This window comes from Arvicola amphibius, chromosome 10, assembly GCF_903992535.2.
Source record: "Arvicola amphibius chromosome 10, mArvAmp1.2, whole genome shotgun sequence".
Classification (NCBI taxonomy): domain Eukaryota; kingdom Metazoa; phylum Chordata; class Mammalia; order Rodentia; family Cricetidae; genus Arvicola; species Arvicola amphibius.
The window spans coordinates 88401367-88417986 of NC_052056.1; the positions used below are offsets into that span (position 1 = coordinate 88401367).

Here is a 16620-nt window from a genome sequence, read left to right on the forward strand (position 1 = left end):
TCGGTCAGGGCGGGGCTAATCACAACTCCGCCAACGCGGGAGGCGGCAGGGGTTGGGCCAGAGATGCTACCAGCGCCTCGGTCGCTAGGTAAGCGGCCTGGACCAGGGGAGGGCAGCGCTCCGTTAGTCAGCGAGCCAATCAGAGTGGAACAAGCCGAACCCGCGACCCCGCCTCGAGGCCAAACGTATTCCGCTCTGATTGGACGAGTCCCCTGCCATTCACAGCAGGAAGCCAGTGAAATCTCGGCCAATAGTAAGAAGTCGCCTGGTTCCGATTTGCGGCGTAGGGTCCACGCGGTGGTGGCCGATCGAGGTCGGCGCCTGAAGATCGCCTCCCCTTGGCCAAACCCTCGAGCAAGCCGGCGTCGCGCGCGCCCGTCCGTCAGCGAGCCAATCAGAGCTGGGCAGGCCGGCGGCCGCTCCGAACTGTTTTTTCTCTGTGATTGGACGAGCCTCCCGACAATCAAGGCGGAGCTAGCGGTGGCTCGGCCATAGCAGGAGGCGGCCAGGTCAGACCAACGGACTAACTGTAGACGCGGTGGTCGTTAGACGGTTGGAAGGCAGCGCACGGACGTCCTGCCTGCTGCTGCGTGCTGGCTCTCGGCGTCTGGCGCCCGCCGGCGTCCCAATCCCGTCATGTCAGGCGCTGCTTGGCTTTAGTTCTCCAGGCTTCCGCCACCCGCCTACCGAAGCCGCGCCACCGCCCAGAGCCCAGAGGGATGGTGGTAGTCACCGGCGGGAGCCAGACCAGCCGTCACTCGGACGGTGCCATGTCAGCTCCGAAGCCGAGGACGATTCCTGGAGCCGGCCACTCCGACGGCCACGCAAGCGGGGCACGGGCTGCCCCTGCTGCCCCAGGAGGTACCTGGGACCGAGCGATGGAGGGGGGAAGGGAGGACTGATGCTTGTAGAACTGACCTTGGGGAGGTGAGCCTCCAAAGGATCTATCCACCACTGATGCCACTCCTGCACGAGGTGTGTCCTCCTGCCCGGGGTCACCTGCACCCCGTGTGCCTCCTTCCCATAAGCAGTAGCTACCAGAACGTCCAGTTCCACTCCTGTATCCTATTTCCCCTTTATCAGCTAGAGGAGGACTCAGGACTTTTCAACACATAGGCGTTCCACACAATCCAAAAGGGAGGCCCTGGGTTGCCCAGGTGTATTCTCCAGCAGTCCAGGACAGTGGTGTAGGAAGCTGTGCTCAGATAACCTACATGGTGCCTGGTTATGATTTTTGGGGGGGAAGGACACCCTCCGCGCGGAGCGACCTCTACCAATCCAGTTTGCTTTCATGCAGTGACCAATCTGCATCACCGCACGGGGCAATTTCATTTTGCTGGATGGACAGAAATGAGTGGGTAGAGCATCGGGGGCAAAGAAAACAGCACGACAAGGGCTGTAAAGGTGATAAAATTCGGGAACTAGCAGGGGGGCACTGAAGGCTTAAACTCGAGAGCAGAGATGGGTGGGACTGGCCTCCTCAGTCATCTGCCACTGTATTGTGGCACACGGTCGGCTTCGTTAGTAGTCCTTCGATGTGTGTGACACTTTGCACCTGTCGTGACCCCTCGAGACAAGCAGGCAGATGGATACAGAAGTGGAGACTCTTCAGCCCACAGAGTTGTTCTGAAGGGGCCGGCCTGGGTGAGGCTCCTCAGGTCAGCAGCCAGTATTGCGTTCTGGGTAGAAGTCCCCAGTTGCCACATCGTGGGGAAACTGGTGAAAATAAGCAAACATTTTAGGACATAACTCAGTCAGGGAAAGGAAAGGCAATAGAGCTGCATTGGAGCGTGTTGTGTTGCTGGTGTGTTTGTGTGTGGTGTGCACGCACTGTCATTGGATATAAAAGATGTGGGTTTGGAAGGAAAGGGCACGACTCTCACATATGGTTCAAAAGAAGTGGATGAGTATACTACCCCTCTAACACAGCCTCCCGAAGTGCAAAGCGTTTGTACCAAGGGGACGGACCTTGAGTCCTTGGCACAGCACGCAGAATGGGTTTAGAGTTTCTGTAGAAAGTAGAATGCATTTTGCCACTGTGAGGGTTGAAATTTGCTGGGCATGTGGTGCACACCTTGAATCCACACTCCAGAGGTAGGGGCAGATGGATTTTTGTGAGTTCTAGGACAGCGAGGGCTACATAGTGAGACTCTGTCTCAAAAAAAAAAAAAAAAAAAAGAGTTGAGTTCATACTTAGAATTGTACATCCTGTTGTGTCTCATAATTGGTTTTGTGAATTTCAGGTTTTACTCTAAGGCAGGGTCTTAAATAAGTTTTCCTTCATCACTTGCATTCTTGGCTTCCATGGAGACAAGGGCCTTCTCCATGCAGCACCCTGATTAGCCTGTCCTCACTTTGTAGACCCCGGCTGGCCTCAAAGAGATCCTCCTTCCTCTGCCTCCAAGTGTCGGGATTAAAGGTTTGCACCACCATGCCTAGCTGTGCCCTTTATTTTTTTTTCCAAAGGACTTGTGAAAACTGGGGGAAAGGACTGTTTGCATAAAATATATAGACCTTAGACTTTCACCATAGCTAGAGTGATGTTATCACATTGAAAAATAACAGTTATGCTGGGGTAAAATGTTAGTTGATTTGGAGGCAGTCTATGGAAAGTTAGATTCGGAACAGTTCTTCATATATAGTTTAGAGAAATAGAGCGTTGAAAAATATTTTTTTTAAATTCTCAAGCATTTCAGGAAGGGACCCTTGTGGAGGGTCCCACGGCTAACCTTTACCGTCATTTTCCTGTCGTCACTTAGCCCTTGCCATGCAAACCTTAGGGGACTTGGAGACCAATAAGTCCCTCTGGTTGGAGAGGAGTGGAGTGCAGTGGATGGTGAGGAGGGGGAGCTGAGAGAGAAGCTCAGCCGTAGAACGGCCTGCCTATGTGAGGGTCTCCGGTAGAAAGGGATGAGAACCGGATGCCTCGGGCCATTGGAGCACAGCTGGGTCCCTGGTAACCACCGGCAAGCACACACAGTCTCTGCACATTTAGGATGCGCGTTAGGATGCCTGGCATCTGGTAAAATGGGTGTGACAGAGAAAAAGATTGCCATTGCATTGTTCCAGGTGCTGTAACAGAGGAGAGCATGGCATGCAGGGAAGGCATAATGGAGGACTAGATACAGAAATTCTGTCCTGGGGACCTGTGAGGGAGGACAGAGGCAGTAGTGGCCACAGAACCTTAGAGAATAAACCAGTGCTGCCAGTTGACCTCATGCCTTGGTGTGAATTAGAAAAGGGCCACAACCTGGGTTGGCAGGCGATGCTCATCCAGGTGCTTACACTGTGAACAGCTATACCACCACTTTGGGCAAGTTCATTGGCTGGCTGGACGGAAGGAGGGCTAGTAAGAGCGTTTGTGGCCAAGGAGATTGCATGGACAAGGACATCGGGGTGATACGTTCAGGAAGGGGACGAGGATGAACGCTGAGCGGTTGTGGGGCTTTACTGAAGAGGGACCTGATGTAAGAGCTGTCAGGTGGGAATGAGCAGGACAGGGTGATTGATACTTCAGAGAAGAGAGTATTCACATGGTCCCCAAGTTTGGGGTGATTGAGTGGTGTGACATTAACGAGCCTAGGCAGACTGCTGTGCAGGAGCCCTGCTCTCGTTACCTTTGCCAGTCTGAAAGCTGTGCGGGTTCCTTCCAGTTTCCTGAGGTCGTCCCCCTTAACATTGGAGGGGCTCACTTTACCACAACGCCTGTCTACCCTGCGGCGCTATGAAGACACCATGTTGGCTGCCATGTTCAGCGGGCGACATTACATCCCTACAGGACTCTGAGGGCCGGTACTTCATTGACCGAGGATGGCACGCACTTTGGGTATGTCTCTTCCTCTGCAATCAGCTCCATAGTCATAGCAAGCAAGTAGCCTGGGATTCGGTCTTGAGTGTTGCCATATTCTATTTACCAGAGGAGATAGTCTGGTGGTGGGATTTAATAAATGTTCTTATTGACTTAGACTAAAACACTTAGTTGCTTTGCCAGAGGAGGTGAAGAAAGCAAGAGAAAAACATTTTTTAAATATTTATTATCTATACAGTGTTCTGCCTGTATGTATGCCTGCAGGGCAGAAGAGGGCACCAGATCTCATTATACATGATTGTAAGCCACTATGTGGTTGCTGGTAATTGTGCTTAGGACCTCTGGAAGAGCAGCCAGTGCTTAAACTGCTGAGCCATCTCTCCAGCTCTGAGGGAAAAAAAATTAACTATTTGGAGACAGGGTTTTTCTGTGTAGCCCTGGCTGTCCTGGAACTCATTCTGTAGACCAGGCTAGCCTTGAACTCGGAGATCCGTCTGCCTCCTGAGTGCTAGGATTAAAGGCATGAGCCACCACTGCCTAGCCAATAAATTCTAATACTGGCAGGATTTTATGGAACTTTTCCCATCCCATTCAGTTTGATACTTGGGGAGGTTATCTCTATGGAGAAGAATGCATTTGGAGTCAGAGAATGTCAAAAAGCATCTTGGAGAATTACCGGTACATTTAGATTCTGGGCTCAGTAATACCATGCAAGTTGGGTATGCGGCACTCAGCTATAATCCCAGCTCTTGGAGAGGTGTAAACAGAAAGGATTGCAAGTTGTTTCTAGGGGCAGCTTGGGTTACTAAGGAGACCCTTAACACTCCCAACAAACAACACCTACCGCAACATGGAGGAGGCCTGGTCTGTACCAGTGGTTCTGAGGCTTGCAGTGGCTCAAAACAAAATAGGTGAGGGAAGGCTGGTGCCGGATTGCTACCCCTTTAATCTTGCTAAGAAACCCTTAAAAAGAAACCTTGTGTTGTTTCCTGAGATTTTTAACAACACACACACACATAACACACAACACACCCCACAGACTCAGTGTATTGGATATAATATATATATTCTAAAGAAATGAATGTGTGATTTATTACACCTTCCTATGAAAACCTTCTGGCAAACTTTATAAAGACTGTCTCGACTTCATTGCTTCATTGTTTGTTTTTTGAGATAGGGTTTTCTCTGTGTAGCTTTGGAGCCTGTCCCTGGAACTCGCACTGTGGACCAGGCTGGCCTCAAACTCACAGAGATCCACCTGCCTCTGCCTCCCAAGTGCCGGGATTAAAGGCGTGCGCCACCACCACCTGGCTCATTGCATTTTTTGTTTTTTAAGATTTATTTTTATTTATGCATGTGTCTCTCTTGTGTGTGGATACCCTCAGAGGCCAGAGTAAAAATGTTGGATCCCCTAGAGCTGGAGTCACAAACAGTCATGAGCTGCCATTGTGGGTGGTAAGGGACTGAACTTGGGTTTTCTGGAAGAACAGCAAGTGCTCTTAACATCTTATCCATCTATTTCCTTGGTGATATGAGAAATAATGGTAGCTGTCTGGTGGACTTGTCAGAGAGGGTTAAGTAAAGAACGTGTATGTGGCCTCAGCTAGGTCACATCTTCAGAGCACACGGCTGGAGTCCTCTGCTCCTTTGGTCTAGCTGTAGAGATGACTAGGGAAATTGGCATGGCCTTTGACCTTGAACCAATGGGCTGGGAAGTGGAAACCCTTCAACTGATCTATACATCTTGTGTTGACCCTCCAGTAAGGCTTGCCTACAAGGGCCATTTTTGTCCTTAGAAAGGAGCCTCTGCGGAATTCTTGTTTTGCAGTGTCTGGTTCTCCCCAGTGGGCTATCAGCTGCCTCTGGTGGTGAGGAAACAAAGTGTCACATCACCCTGTAACTATAAAAAGATTTTTGTTTGCAGGCATTTGGGGAGGAAAGTGCTGGCCCCAGCTGGCAGCTCTTAGCTGGGCTTGGCCCAGGGTTCTGTTTGTCAGAGTGCATAAGGGTTTATTGACGATCCCAGAGGACTGAATTTCAGGGGGTGGGAGTGGCTAGAGAGATGCTCAGAGATTGTGTGCACTGCTCTTGCAGGGGACCTGAGTTCAGGCCCCAGCACCCATGTCAGGTGGCTTGAGTTCCCGGGGATCTGGCGCCTTTACCCTCCTCAGGGCGCCTGCACTCCGTGCACGTATCCATTCCCATACACCAGACAGTGAAAAATAATAAAAATCTTTAAAAGGGCTGTGGGGAGGAAGAAGAGGATCCAAATTAAGGCTTATATGCCAGTGCCCTGTTGGCCTTGGCTAGAAAGTGGCCAAAATATAGCAGAAAGCAAGATGTAGGCATTGGTGCTTGGGCTGCTGGACTCCAGTAGTCTGGTTTATCAGCAGAAGATGGAGTTCTTCAAAGATTCACAGTATGAGGCCAGGGTATTAGGAAGGGTACACACATCTTTGCTGGTGGAGTTCATGCATCGACACTACCATCATGGGGACTGCTTAGGCCTGGGGAGGAGTCCCTCCTTGTGCAGACAGCACTTTGGTTTGGCTGCTTCTAATGAAGTCAGGGCCATTGTTGCAGGCTCAGAGTCAGTTGTGTCCAGAGCTGAGCCTTTGCCAGCGTGGCTCCTTCAACAGTGTCTTCCATAACCTTTAGGGTCCCAGCTGGGGCCCCACTTACAGACGGGAACTAAGAGAGACCCTGCCCTAACATGTCATTAAAAGGATCAAATGGGTGGCATGTGAATAGTGGCTAATGCAGATTAATACTTGGTGTTAAGCTGGGCGGTGGTGGTGCACACCTTTAATCCCAGCACTCAGGAGGCAGAGGCAGGTGGATCTCTGAGTTGAGGCCAGCCTGGTCTATAGAGTGGTTTCCAGGTCAGCCAGGGCTATAGAGAGAGACCCTGTATTGAAAAAACAAAACAAAAAACAACAAAAAAAATGGTGTTAGCTCTTGTCATATTATAATTCAGATTAACTATTGATGTAACAGACTTATTTAAGGGTTTCCTTACTGTCTTCCATAACCACTGGCAAATAGGCCTGACTAATATACTCTCAGCACTAGCTAGAGAGTCTGAAGAGGATCAGAAGGACTGAATATACCGGGCAAGTGCTGGTCACAATTTTAAACCCAGCACTAGGGAGGCAGAGGCAGGCGGGATCTCTGTGAAGTTGAGGTCATCCTGGTCTAAAAGCAAGTTCCAGGATAGCCAGGATAGCTACACAGAGAAACTCTGTCTCAAAAAATCAAAAAAAAAACAAAAAACAAATAAAAGGACTGAATATGTACTTTAAGAAACTATATATGGCTGGGTGGTGGTGGCACATGTCTTTAATCCCAGCACTTGGGAGGCAGAGGCTCAAGGCCAGCCTGGTCTACAAGAGCTAGTTCCGGGACAGCCACAGAGCTACACAGAGAAACCCTGTCTAAGAAACTATATTTGACTTTTCTTAGTTTTAAAACCAGTTAATTCCCATGTTGTTAGGTATTTTGTCTTCTCCATAGAGCTACAGAATAACACTAATGGTGAGGGTGTGGGACAAGTAGAGTTTGTTGTTGTACTGTTTGTTGTTTGTTGTTGTTTGGCGTTTAAAGCTACAGTTACTCTATTATACCTGCACTTACGTTATGAGTGAACTTTTTGCTGTTGCTCAAAAGACAGGTTTTCTCACTGTATCCTGGAACTCATTCTGTAGACCAGGCTGGCCTCAAACTCAAGGGGATCCTCCTGCCTCTGCCTTCCAAGTGCTGAGAATAAAGGTGTGCACCACCACAATCCTGTGAGGTACTTATTTTCTTTCATCTTGTACGTGATGACACCCAAGGCACACAAAGGCCAAGTTCACGTACCAAAGTTATACAGCTGACAATGTGGCCCAGATTCTGCTCCAGCCACCTTGACAGCCCCGCCCACCCCCACCCCATGGTCCTTATCTCCTTCTCACCCTTTTTCCTGCACAGAGATGTGCTGAACTTCCTGCGCTCAGGGGATCTGCCACCCAGGGAGCATGTGAGAGCCGTGCACAAAGAGGCCCAGTACTATGCCATTGGGCCCCTCTTGGAGCAGCTGGAGAACATGCAGCCGCTGAAGGGCGAGAAAGTGCGCCAGGCCTTTCTGGGGCTCATGCCCTATTACAAAGGTAAGGGGTCAGCTGCCCTACACACCGGGGAAAGGGGTTACAAAGGCATCTTTCAGCTCCCAGGTCTTTCCCAAAAGTGGGTGGGTCCAGAAGTCATTCAGATTAGGAGAAAATGTTCCCCTCTTTCAGTAACACTGGGATTTTTCAAGTTTGGGAGGGACATCTCCCGTACACTCCCACAGTCCTCCCAGGACAGCCAGCAGATAACATTTCAAGAGGATAGCCCTCACCCTGTGTGGGGTTCCTAGCTTTGGAATACCATGGGCCTTGTTGACATGTGCCCATGCTGAGCCCATGGAGTCCCCTCATGAAATCAGCCTTTTCCCCTCTGCATCTTGTCACTGGGTGTCTGTCCCCTTTTGTTTGCCTGTATCTCTGCTCCCCCTCCTATTCCACCCTGCCCCTTGACGGCTGTTGTGTTAAACTCTGTAGACCATTTGGAGCGGATTGTGGAGATTGCCCGGCTGCGCGCAGTACAGCGGAAAGCCCGCTTTGCCAAGCTAAAAGTCTGTGTCTTCAAGGAAGAGATGCCCATCACCCCCTATGAGTGTCCCCTCCTCAACTCTCTTCGCTTTGAGCGGAGCGAGAGTGACGGACAGCTCTTTGAGCACCACTGTGAAGTAGATGTGTCTTTCGGGCCCTGGGAGGCGGTGGCTGATGTGTACGACCTGTTACATTGTCTGGTCACAGACCTCTCAGCCCAAGGCCTCACAGTGGATCACCAGTGCATCGGGGTGTGTGACAAGCACCTTGTCAACCACTACTACTGCAAACGCCCCATCTATGAGTTCAAAATCACGTGGTGGTGAGTACCAGTAGCCGAGTCCCATGAAAGAGGTGTCCATCCTCTTGGCCGGCTCTGGGAATCTGATCCCCAGAGGAGCTGCTGACTGTCCCCGAACCTCCTGAGGTGAGGACAGTGTGCTGAGGCACAGATGCAAAGGCACGGGTGCTGCTGCAGCCCCCCTGGCTCGTCTACCTTGGGGACTCAATCTGCACTCACCCCATCTTTTCCTCGAGGCGTGGCCTGGAGGCCACAGGTTTAGTGGGGATGTCATCGGAAGTCCGGAGAGGTTTGATACCTTCTTGACACCTTGCAAGAGAGCACCTGCCCATTTTAGAGCCGTCGCTGATGAAGGTGTCAATCACTTCCTCACCCTGTTTGAACATTCCTGTGCTCAGTGTGTCAGAATAAGGAGTGTGGTAGGGGATTTACCCAAGTGTCCACCCTGTAGCCCTGGCCAAAGAAGAAAGAGTCCTTTGCTCCCCAATGTGCTCCTTGCTCTTCCAGTGACTATAGCACCTTGTCTTATGATGTAGAAACCTATGTCCCGCACTTCCAGAACATGCCTGTCACCTTCTCTTTGAGATTAACCACAGCTGCCAAAGCCATGTACCAGTTGGGCCTTAGAAAAACCACAATGTTTACAGCCGTGCCCCGGGGCTTTGGCTTTACATTCTTTGCAGAGTTACACTTTTTTTTTTCTTTTTTCTTTTTTTGGTTTTTCGAGACAGGGTTTCCCTGTAGTTTCTAGAGCCTGTCCTGGAGCTAGCTCTTGTAGACCAGGCTGGCCTCGAACTCAGAGATCCGCCCGCCTCTGCCTCCCGAGTGCTGGGATTAAAGGCGTGCGCCACCACCGCCCGGCCCAGAGTTACACTTTTCATAGGACTGGAAGGTTTCAAAGGTTCTCTCCAAAGATTCCCCAAGTTAGGCAGACAGGGAGTCTAGGATCTCTTGACATGTAGCAACCCTTCAGAGGCCAAGATCATGGCTTGCTGCCAAGTCTTGTGTTAGGATCCAGTGTGGTGAACCTCTTTGGCACGGACACTGTCTTTCTTCGGAAGCTACTGTTTGGGCTTGAGGGAGAGGAAAATAAGTCCCAGGTGGAGGGCACTGCCATCCTAGGAGCTGAAGATGATTGTAGTAAATGTGTGTGTTCTACTTCCTGCTTCAAAAGGAGAAAACAGTCCACAGTAATTTCTTGCTCAGCGGTCGGGGTGTAGCATGTAGCCCCCAAAGAGAGAGATGTGTAGCTCTCTTCCGAGAGCATCACATGTCCACACTGCACAATGGGTTCTATGTAATCGTAGGTATCCTTGACCGTTTCTGGATAGTATTTTTTTAATTAAACTTTTTAAAAAAATATAAGGAATTGGCAGCACCCCCCAATATTAATCCTGAAAGGTTTAAGCGTGGTCCAATCAGACACTTGAGGGTTAGAGGCATCCATGAGCCTCAAGAGGACCAGAAGGCCAAGTCCTGGGCTCTGAGCTGAACTCCCCGGTGCAGGTGGAGGGGGTAGCTTTCCGGGGCTCCTGGGAGAATACATGGTTTTGATTTTGTGCTTCACTCTTAGTGTAACAGAGGTAGAGGCTGAGGTCCAAGAGGGAGGGAGCAGCAGCCGTCCTCCAGGACAGTGTTCTCTCTGTGGTCCTCAGCAAACAGTAGGATCTTCTGGGGTGATGAAGCCCCTGCTTGGCTCTTAGCCCAACACCGTGGCTCTGGCCTTGTCTTAGCAAAGAAGTTCTTTGTTTAAATAGGTTTTAATTTTATTTTGTGGACAGGGTCTCATGTAGCCCAGATTGGCCTCAGATTCGCTCTATAGCTAAGGACAACCTTATACTCTTGACCTTCCTGCCTCTACCTCCAAAGCTCTGGGGGACATAGGCATGTCCCACCACACCTGGCTCTTGTGTTCATTTTTTTCTTAATAACATAAACAGAGTTTGCAGAGTAGCCAGCTGTCTGCATTACAACACACTACTCATGCTTAACTCACTCAGAATATACAAATTTAACTTTAAACCATTAACTTCATGACAAAAACAGGGCAAGAAACATATTTGCAACTCTGGTTTTCTGTCCCTGAGGTTGCAAAATTATCCCTGAGAAATGGACTCACCTTATAAGACCAATTAATATGGAGGTAGTTAAGTTCCTTTTGTGGGAATTTATGAATAATCAAATGCAATATACACAAGTCGTGACTGCAGGTCAAGGTCACACCATCAAGGCATTTGCCCATCCATGGCGATGGTCCCATCTGTCCAAAAGTGCCACCCCTCTTGATTGTTTATTGGAGCAGTGGCCCATTAGGCTTGTTGGGAACTGGATAATGGCTCCATTTGCAGTGGGGAAATCCTTGGGTCTACCAGTTGGCCTGTGGTAAAACAGTTGCCCTGCCCAGAGGCCTTCATTGGCAGTTATGTTCTGATGCTCCTGTTCAGTTCTGCTGATCTGCTCAGTTGTCAAGTTGGGTGTTACTGTGGCAGCACCAGTGGGGACTTCAGTGGTATTTCTAAAGGATCTACTTGGGGTGATTGAGGTGTTTCCTTGTCACTGTCCGAAGAAGGATAGACTGGGGGAGGTGGTGGCTCAGTGAAGTAGGAATAGGTCCAACTCTACCCGGGCTCAGGAATTGCAGTGAGGTTTTCCCTGGTTAAAGCAGGTGGAAGCTTTTGCCCTGAAGCATCTGGGCTTTTCCTACAACCCCAAGGTTGTTGCTGTTGTCTCATAGGAAAAGCCTGATCTTGGGGTGTCTGCTGACTAGTGTCCACTGAGTCGTTTTGGGAGCTTTTTTCTTCAGGTTGCTTAGTCTCATCTACTGGGCTTTTGCGTGACCAGTAAGGTCCAACCAGAAAATCAGGAGTGGCAATGAGTGGGCTGTAGTCCTCTTCATACTCATCATCTGAGCTTGCATCTAAGATCTGAGAAGATGAATCCTGGTCATGCACATCGCTGCCATGGGTTATTATTGGATCTTTACCTCCTGCAGCTAAATCATCCAGGTGTTGGAGGCCTTGCTCCCTGGCACTGGTTTCCTGATCATCTGGGCCCCTAGTAGAAGTATTCGAAGGGGCGGACTGCTGGGGTGCTCATAGAAGAGCCTTGAGGTGTTGGGCTCCCTTGATCTGCAGTGTGAACCGAAGCTGCAAGTTGTTGGATTTTTCCCCCCACTTTGCTGCAAGCGTCATCTCTGCCTTGATGTCCAATGTTATGGGGTTTTGGGGGGTTTTTTTTGTTTGTTTTTTTGGTATGGAAGTCCACCAGGATTCCCTGTTCAGCATGATCAAGGTCTAGTTGGTCTATCTCTTGCTCTTCAGCATGCTTCTTTGGGCGTCTCTCAGCCTCACTGGCAGCTTCCCAGAGTTGCTGGTATTGTTCTACAACAGTAACACCCACTAGAGTGCCACCATGAGCTGTAGCTGTGCCCAATGCAACAGCTGACAACTGGGGAAACAGTCCATGTTCCAGGCTGTTGACTCCTCAGAGGTTGAGACTCCGTGCGAACGGAGCTTATTCTTGGCCAGCCCCTGCAGTGCGAGCTTGAAACTGTCAACCTCTGCTCGAACCATTACTGTCCAGACAAGAGTAGAGAGTGATCTGATTTCCTTCTTTGCGGAAGATGTGGTCTAAAACAGTCGTAACTGTCAAGAGACCTGAGCATCTTCCTTGGGCTAAAGAATTGGAAATGCTGATAGCAGAGTCATGCCCAGCTTCCACATTGGTTCCTTGATGGGTCAACATGAATTTGAAGGTAAAGCTGGCCCGCATGATCCCAGAGGTAACCATCATGAATCCGAGAGTGTTCCAACCCTGGGGATGTATTAGGCCCTGCTCAGAATGAACGGTTATTTGGCACTGAACTTTTTCCAGGCATGCCTCTCACCTACAACTAGCTTCAGTAAAAAAACAGGCTACAAAAAGAAAGAAATTGCCCTACTTTCCAATGTTCATTATGGTTGTTGGCAAGAGCTAAGAGGGCTTGTTGTGTTCAGCTGCCAAGCCCTGTGTCAAGACAAAATTTAGTCAAGTTGCTGGTTGTCTTATTTTCTATGATGTGGAAAACTAGTCCGTGTCGTTCAAGATAACGTCTGGCTGTCCTTTGCTCAAAATTCCCCGAGTTTCCTTCTTAGGGATGCTGGGTGCGCAAAGTCAACAGGCAGCTGTCCAATAAGTCCCCTAATTCAACCCCCGCCTGTATAGCGTGGATTATCTGTGGGCATAGTTCAGTGGGTTCTGGGGCCCGGTGTGAAGGATTCCACTGGTTGCGTCCTGAAGTTGAATATGCTATGCAGCTCGAAGTTCTCTTGGGTTGGAGAATGAGAAGTGGGATCTGCCCCCAAACGGTTTCGATTTTGCCGTGTCAAGGATGCATCTTAAACCTGACTGGAAGTGAAAGTTCAAACACTAGCAGCAGTCAGTGTTAATGCCAATGCTCGATGGAATGAAGATCTTAATCGTCCCATTTTAAAACTATCTAGTGAAGCACACTCTTGAGGATGATGTCCATATCAGCAGAGAGCTGACATTTAAGCTTGGGACTTTGAGTAACTAGGCCTGGGACCCTTTCTCTTCCTGCTAGAGAGTCCTTCAATGCTTGGAAATTTAGAGTCCACAAATATAAGACAGAGGGAAAACTGATCTGCTCAAAACCAGGCCCAGACTGATTGCTTAATACAAAGATGCTGGGGAAAGACATTGTCTCTGTACTTCACTGGAGACAGTTTCTCCGTCTCCTTTTTTATTCTCAGGATGATAGGTTTTGTACCGTTGTGGCAAGAGAATATTCCAGGCCACTGGAGCAGGCAGAGGAGGGGCACTAGATAACCAGCTCAGAATTCCCTCCCCTCCCCTTTCAATTCCTTTACTATTTTTTTGAATAGTTGACTTGATGTTTGCAATATTAGAGCAGACCATATGCCGAATCTTCTTGTGTGTGTGTGTGTGTGTTTTTTTAAATAACAAATCCTTTTTAAGCCAGTGACTTCTTTACTTTCTTGCAGCACAGAAACTTTTCTTTGTACTATAAAGTATATTTATTATAATTTTCCCTTGACTAGTGAAATATGAAATAAAGCAATATATATTGGGATCTGGGGTGTGGTTTCATAAGAGAACACACCTACCTACTATGCACAAGGCCCCGGGTTCCCTCCTCAGCACCACCAAAAAAGAAAAAGAAAAAAAAAAAAAAAAGACAAGCATCATGTCAAACTGTATCTTTGCTATTTGGGGCTCTACATTCACTTTCTACTCTCTTGGAGCTTTTCTTAAAGGGAATAAAAGAATTCATCAGCCTATTCTGGCCCTCTCTAATGAGAAGCTGAGCTCATTCCGAAATACGCTATTGTGTGTGGTGGCTGCGGATGGCTTCCAAATGAAGGGGTCGTGTCTGTGGAAATTACCTCCGTCTGTCCGTTTGATCCCTTTCCACTTGCAATTGCTTAGACCCAGACCAAAAGATTTGCAAGGAAAGCTTTTCCTTGATCCACAGGAAGTCCTTCTCAAAATGATTTGTGCGCTGTGTCAATGCCTCTCGCGGTGTAAGTGAGACCAGTTGTTGCTGAAGCAGACCCAAGTGCCTAGCCTTGAGCTTCCCTCCTGTTTGACTCTGGGCACTTTTTCTCCTGGGTGACATGCTCACTGGTCGGGACAGTGAGAGATTTGATAGCAGCACATGGTGTAATGTTAGAGTTGAGGCAGAGAAGACTGAGGGAGAGCCACATTGAAACAAAATATTCCAAGGTGTGTTTGTGTGTGTGTGGGGGGGGGGGGGTTCATTGTTACTGATCTAATAAAGGAACCATCACTATCCATAACCTTTCTCTGTGTGTTCACCTGGCTGCCCAGTACTTCCAACGCTGAAAGCCAACAATACTCTGGACCCTCCTATTCATTTCTCTTGGGGTTTGGGCTGTCTGGGAACTAACTGCCTGAGCTCTTTGTCTTGAACTGATCAAATTCTGAGTTGCTCCCTGGAGAATTACCACACACCTGCAATACAGAGCCAGCGGGGGGGGGGAGGAGGGAGGCAGGGGGCAGGGTGTCGTGTGATGCTGGGCTGAGTCCTGAGACAGATGTCACCCAACACACTTTTCCCACAAAGCATTTTGATCCTAGGAAGAATGTCAAGTGTCCTTCTGCATATTTTTAAACCATATTTGATTGTAACATAAACAGTTAAGCTCTCTAGGGCTTCGGTGCAGGCTCTTGCCTGGACGGGATGCCCGTTATCTAAAGGCAGGATGTTGGGAACTGGGATGGAAGAGACATTTGGGGGGTCAATTTTGGGGAAAAATGTGTCTGTAGTGGAGAGGGTTAGATTGGGAATATGGGAATAGATTGGATGACAGAACAGACATGGCCTTCTGAGTGTGGGAGGTCAGCTGGATTTATTGTCTTCATTTGCATAATTTTGTTTTTTGTGTACTGAGTATAACACTCCCTGTGTTCAATACTACTTGCGTGTAGAGCCTCGGTTCCATTGGATGACATTAAAATCAAGAACTAGAACCTGGGTGATGTGTCTTGCGTTACTGACTTAGGTCATCTCCGCTTTGCCAGCAAATATCTTGACCACTGCTTTAGGTCTGGTGTTTGGAGATGCCACAATAAAATAAATACCAGTGCTGGACTTCTGGGCTAAACAAGTCAAGGGGAAGTCACCCTGAGAAGGCCCCCTATGGGAGCTCAGCCAGGAGCGTGCCCACGTCAGCACAAGCACTGCTCAGTCCCTATTGAAAGTGCCCAGGGAGAACGCTCAGGCCATTCACCACTTCCTTCTCAAGGGAGAAGTAGTAGCTCTAAGCATGTATGAGCCTCAGTGTTTTAAGTCCAAGACCCCCGAGGAAGTGAGTGGAATTCACCTCCCTGGCTAACCTCATCAGGACACTCCTTGGAATCATTTCCTGGATTAACCATGCAGATGAGTTCTGAAGTTTCTAGGGCTGCACAACTGTCTACTACAATGGTTCTCAACTTGTGGGTCGCGACCCCTTGGGGGAGTCAACCAACCCTTTCACCTGGATCATGAATGTATCAGATGTTGGCATTACAGTTCATAACAGTAGCAAAATTACAGTTATGAAGTAGCAATGAACATTTTATGGTTAGGGATCACAACATGAACTGAAGGGTTGGAGCATTGGGAAGATTGAGAACCACTAATCTCGGCTTCCCTCAAATCTCTGATTGGTCCATATGTTAACTAAAGCTGTGTTTCACCCTTGCTGGGGGTTTTCCCTGGCCTGCTGGTGATGGAACACCTTAGCCACTGGAAATGGGCTTCCTGGTGAACCCACAGAGCAGAGCCAGGCTCCCTCGTGCAGATCAGTAGCTGCCTCTGGGGCCTAAGCAGGGAACCTTGAAAGGCACACATGACAGCTTCTTTGATCCAGGAACCCGTGGGAATTTTACATCATGCAAACTAATTCCACTCACCTCCCAGTCCCTCCATATCCTCCCACCCTCTGCAGTGCCTCCGCCAAACACACACACACACACACACACACACACCCCTCTTCGCTCCATCTTTTCCACCTCTCCCACACCTCTTCATTCATCCTACTGGCATTGGGAGCCAAGATGTGTTACACAGTATACATTCTCTTTTGCTCAATCAGCTTTACTTGGTAGGGTTCAAGGCCTCTGAAAACCCTGACTCTTAATTGAAAGAAATCTTAAGCTCAGAACATTAAAGGGCCCCCTCAATTTATAGCCATTTTTTTTTTATTTTTCTCTTTCTCTTTTGAAGCATGGAGCTTAATGTGGCCTTAACCTTGGAATTCCACTGCTTTGGCCTCCTGAGTTCTGGGGTCACTTGTAGGTCCCACCTTGACATTGATTGTCCTTGTGACCGAGATAAGTGTCTGTGAGGTGGA

The 16620-nt window shown here is 48.9% G+C and overlaps 1 protein-coding gene across 1 annotated transcript; it reads left to right on the forward strand.

Moving 5' to 3' along the window:
• The first annotated feature begins 450 nt into the window (after window positions 1-450).
• Window positions 451-14559, forward strand: Kctd7 (potassium channel tetramerization domain containing 7). The gene is given in 8 exon segments (XM_038346334.1): window positions 451-778; window positions 780-861; window positions 3654-3701; window positions 3703-3777; window positions 3779-3808; window positions 3810-3826; window positions 7778-7956; window positions 8389-14559. Coding segments are annotated over 8 exon segments (867 nt in total). The 5' UTR covers window positions 451-719; the 3' UTR covers window positions 8766-14559.
• Window positions 14560-16620: the final 2061 nt, after the last annotated feature.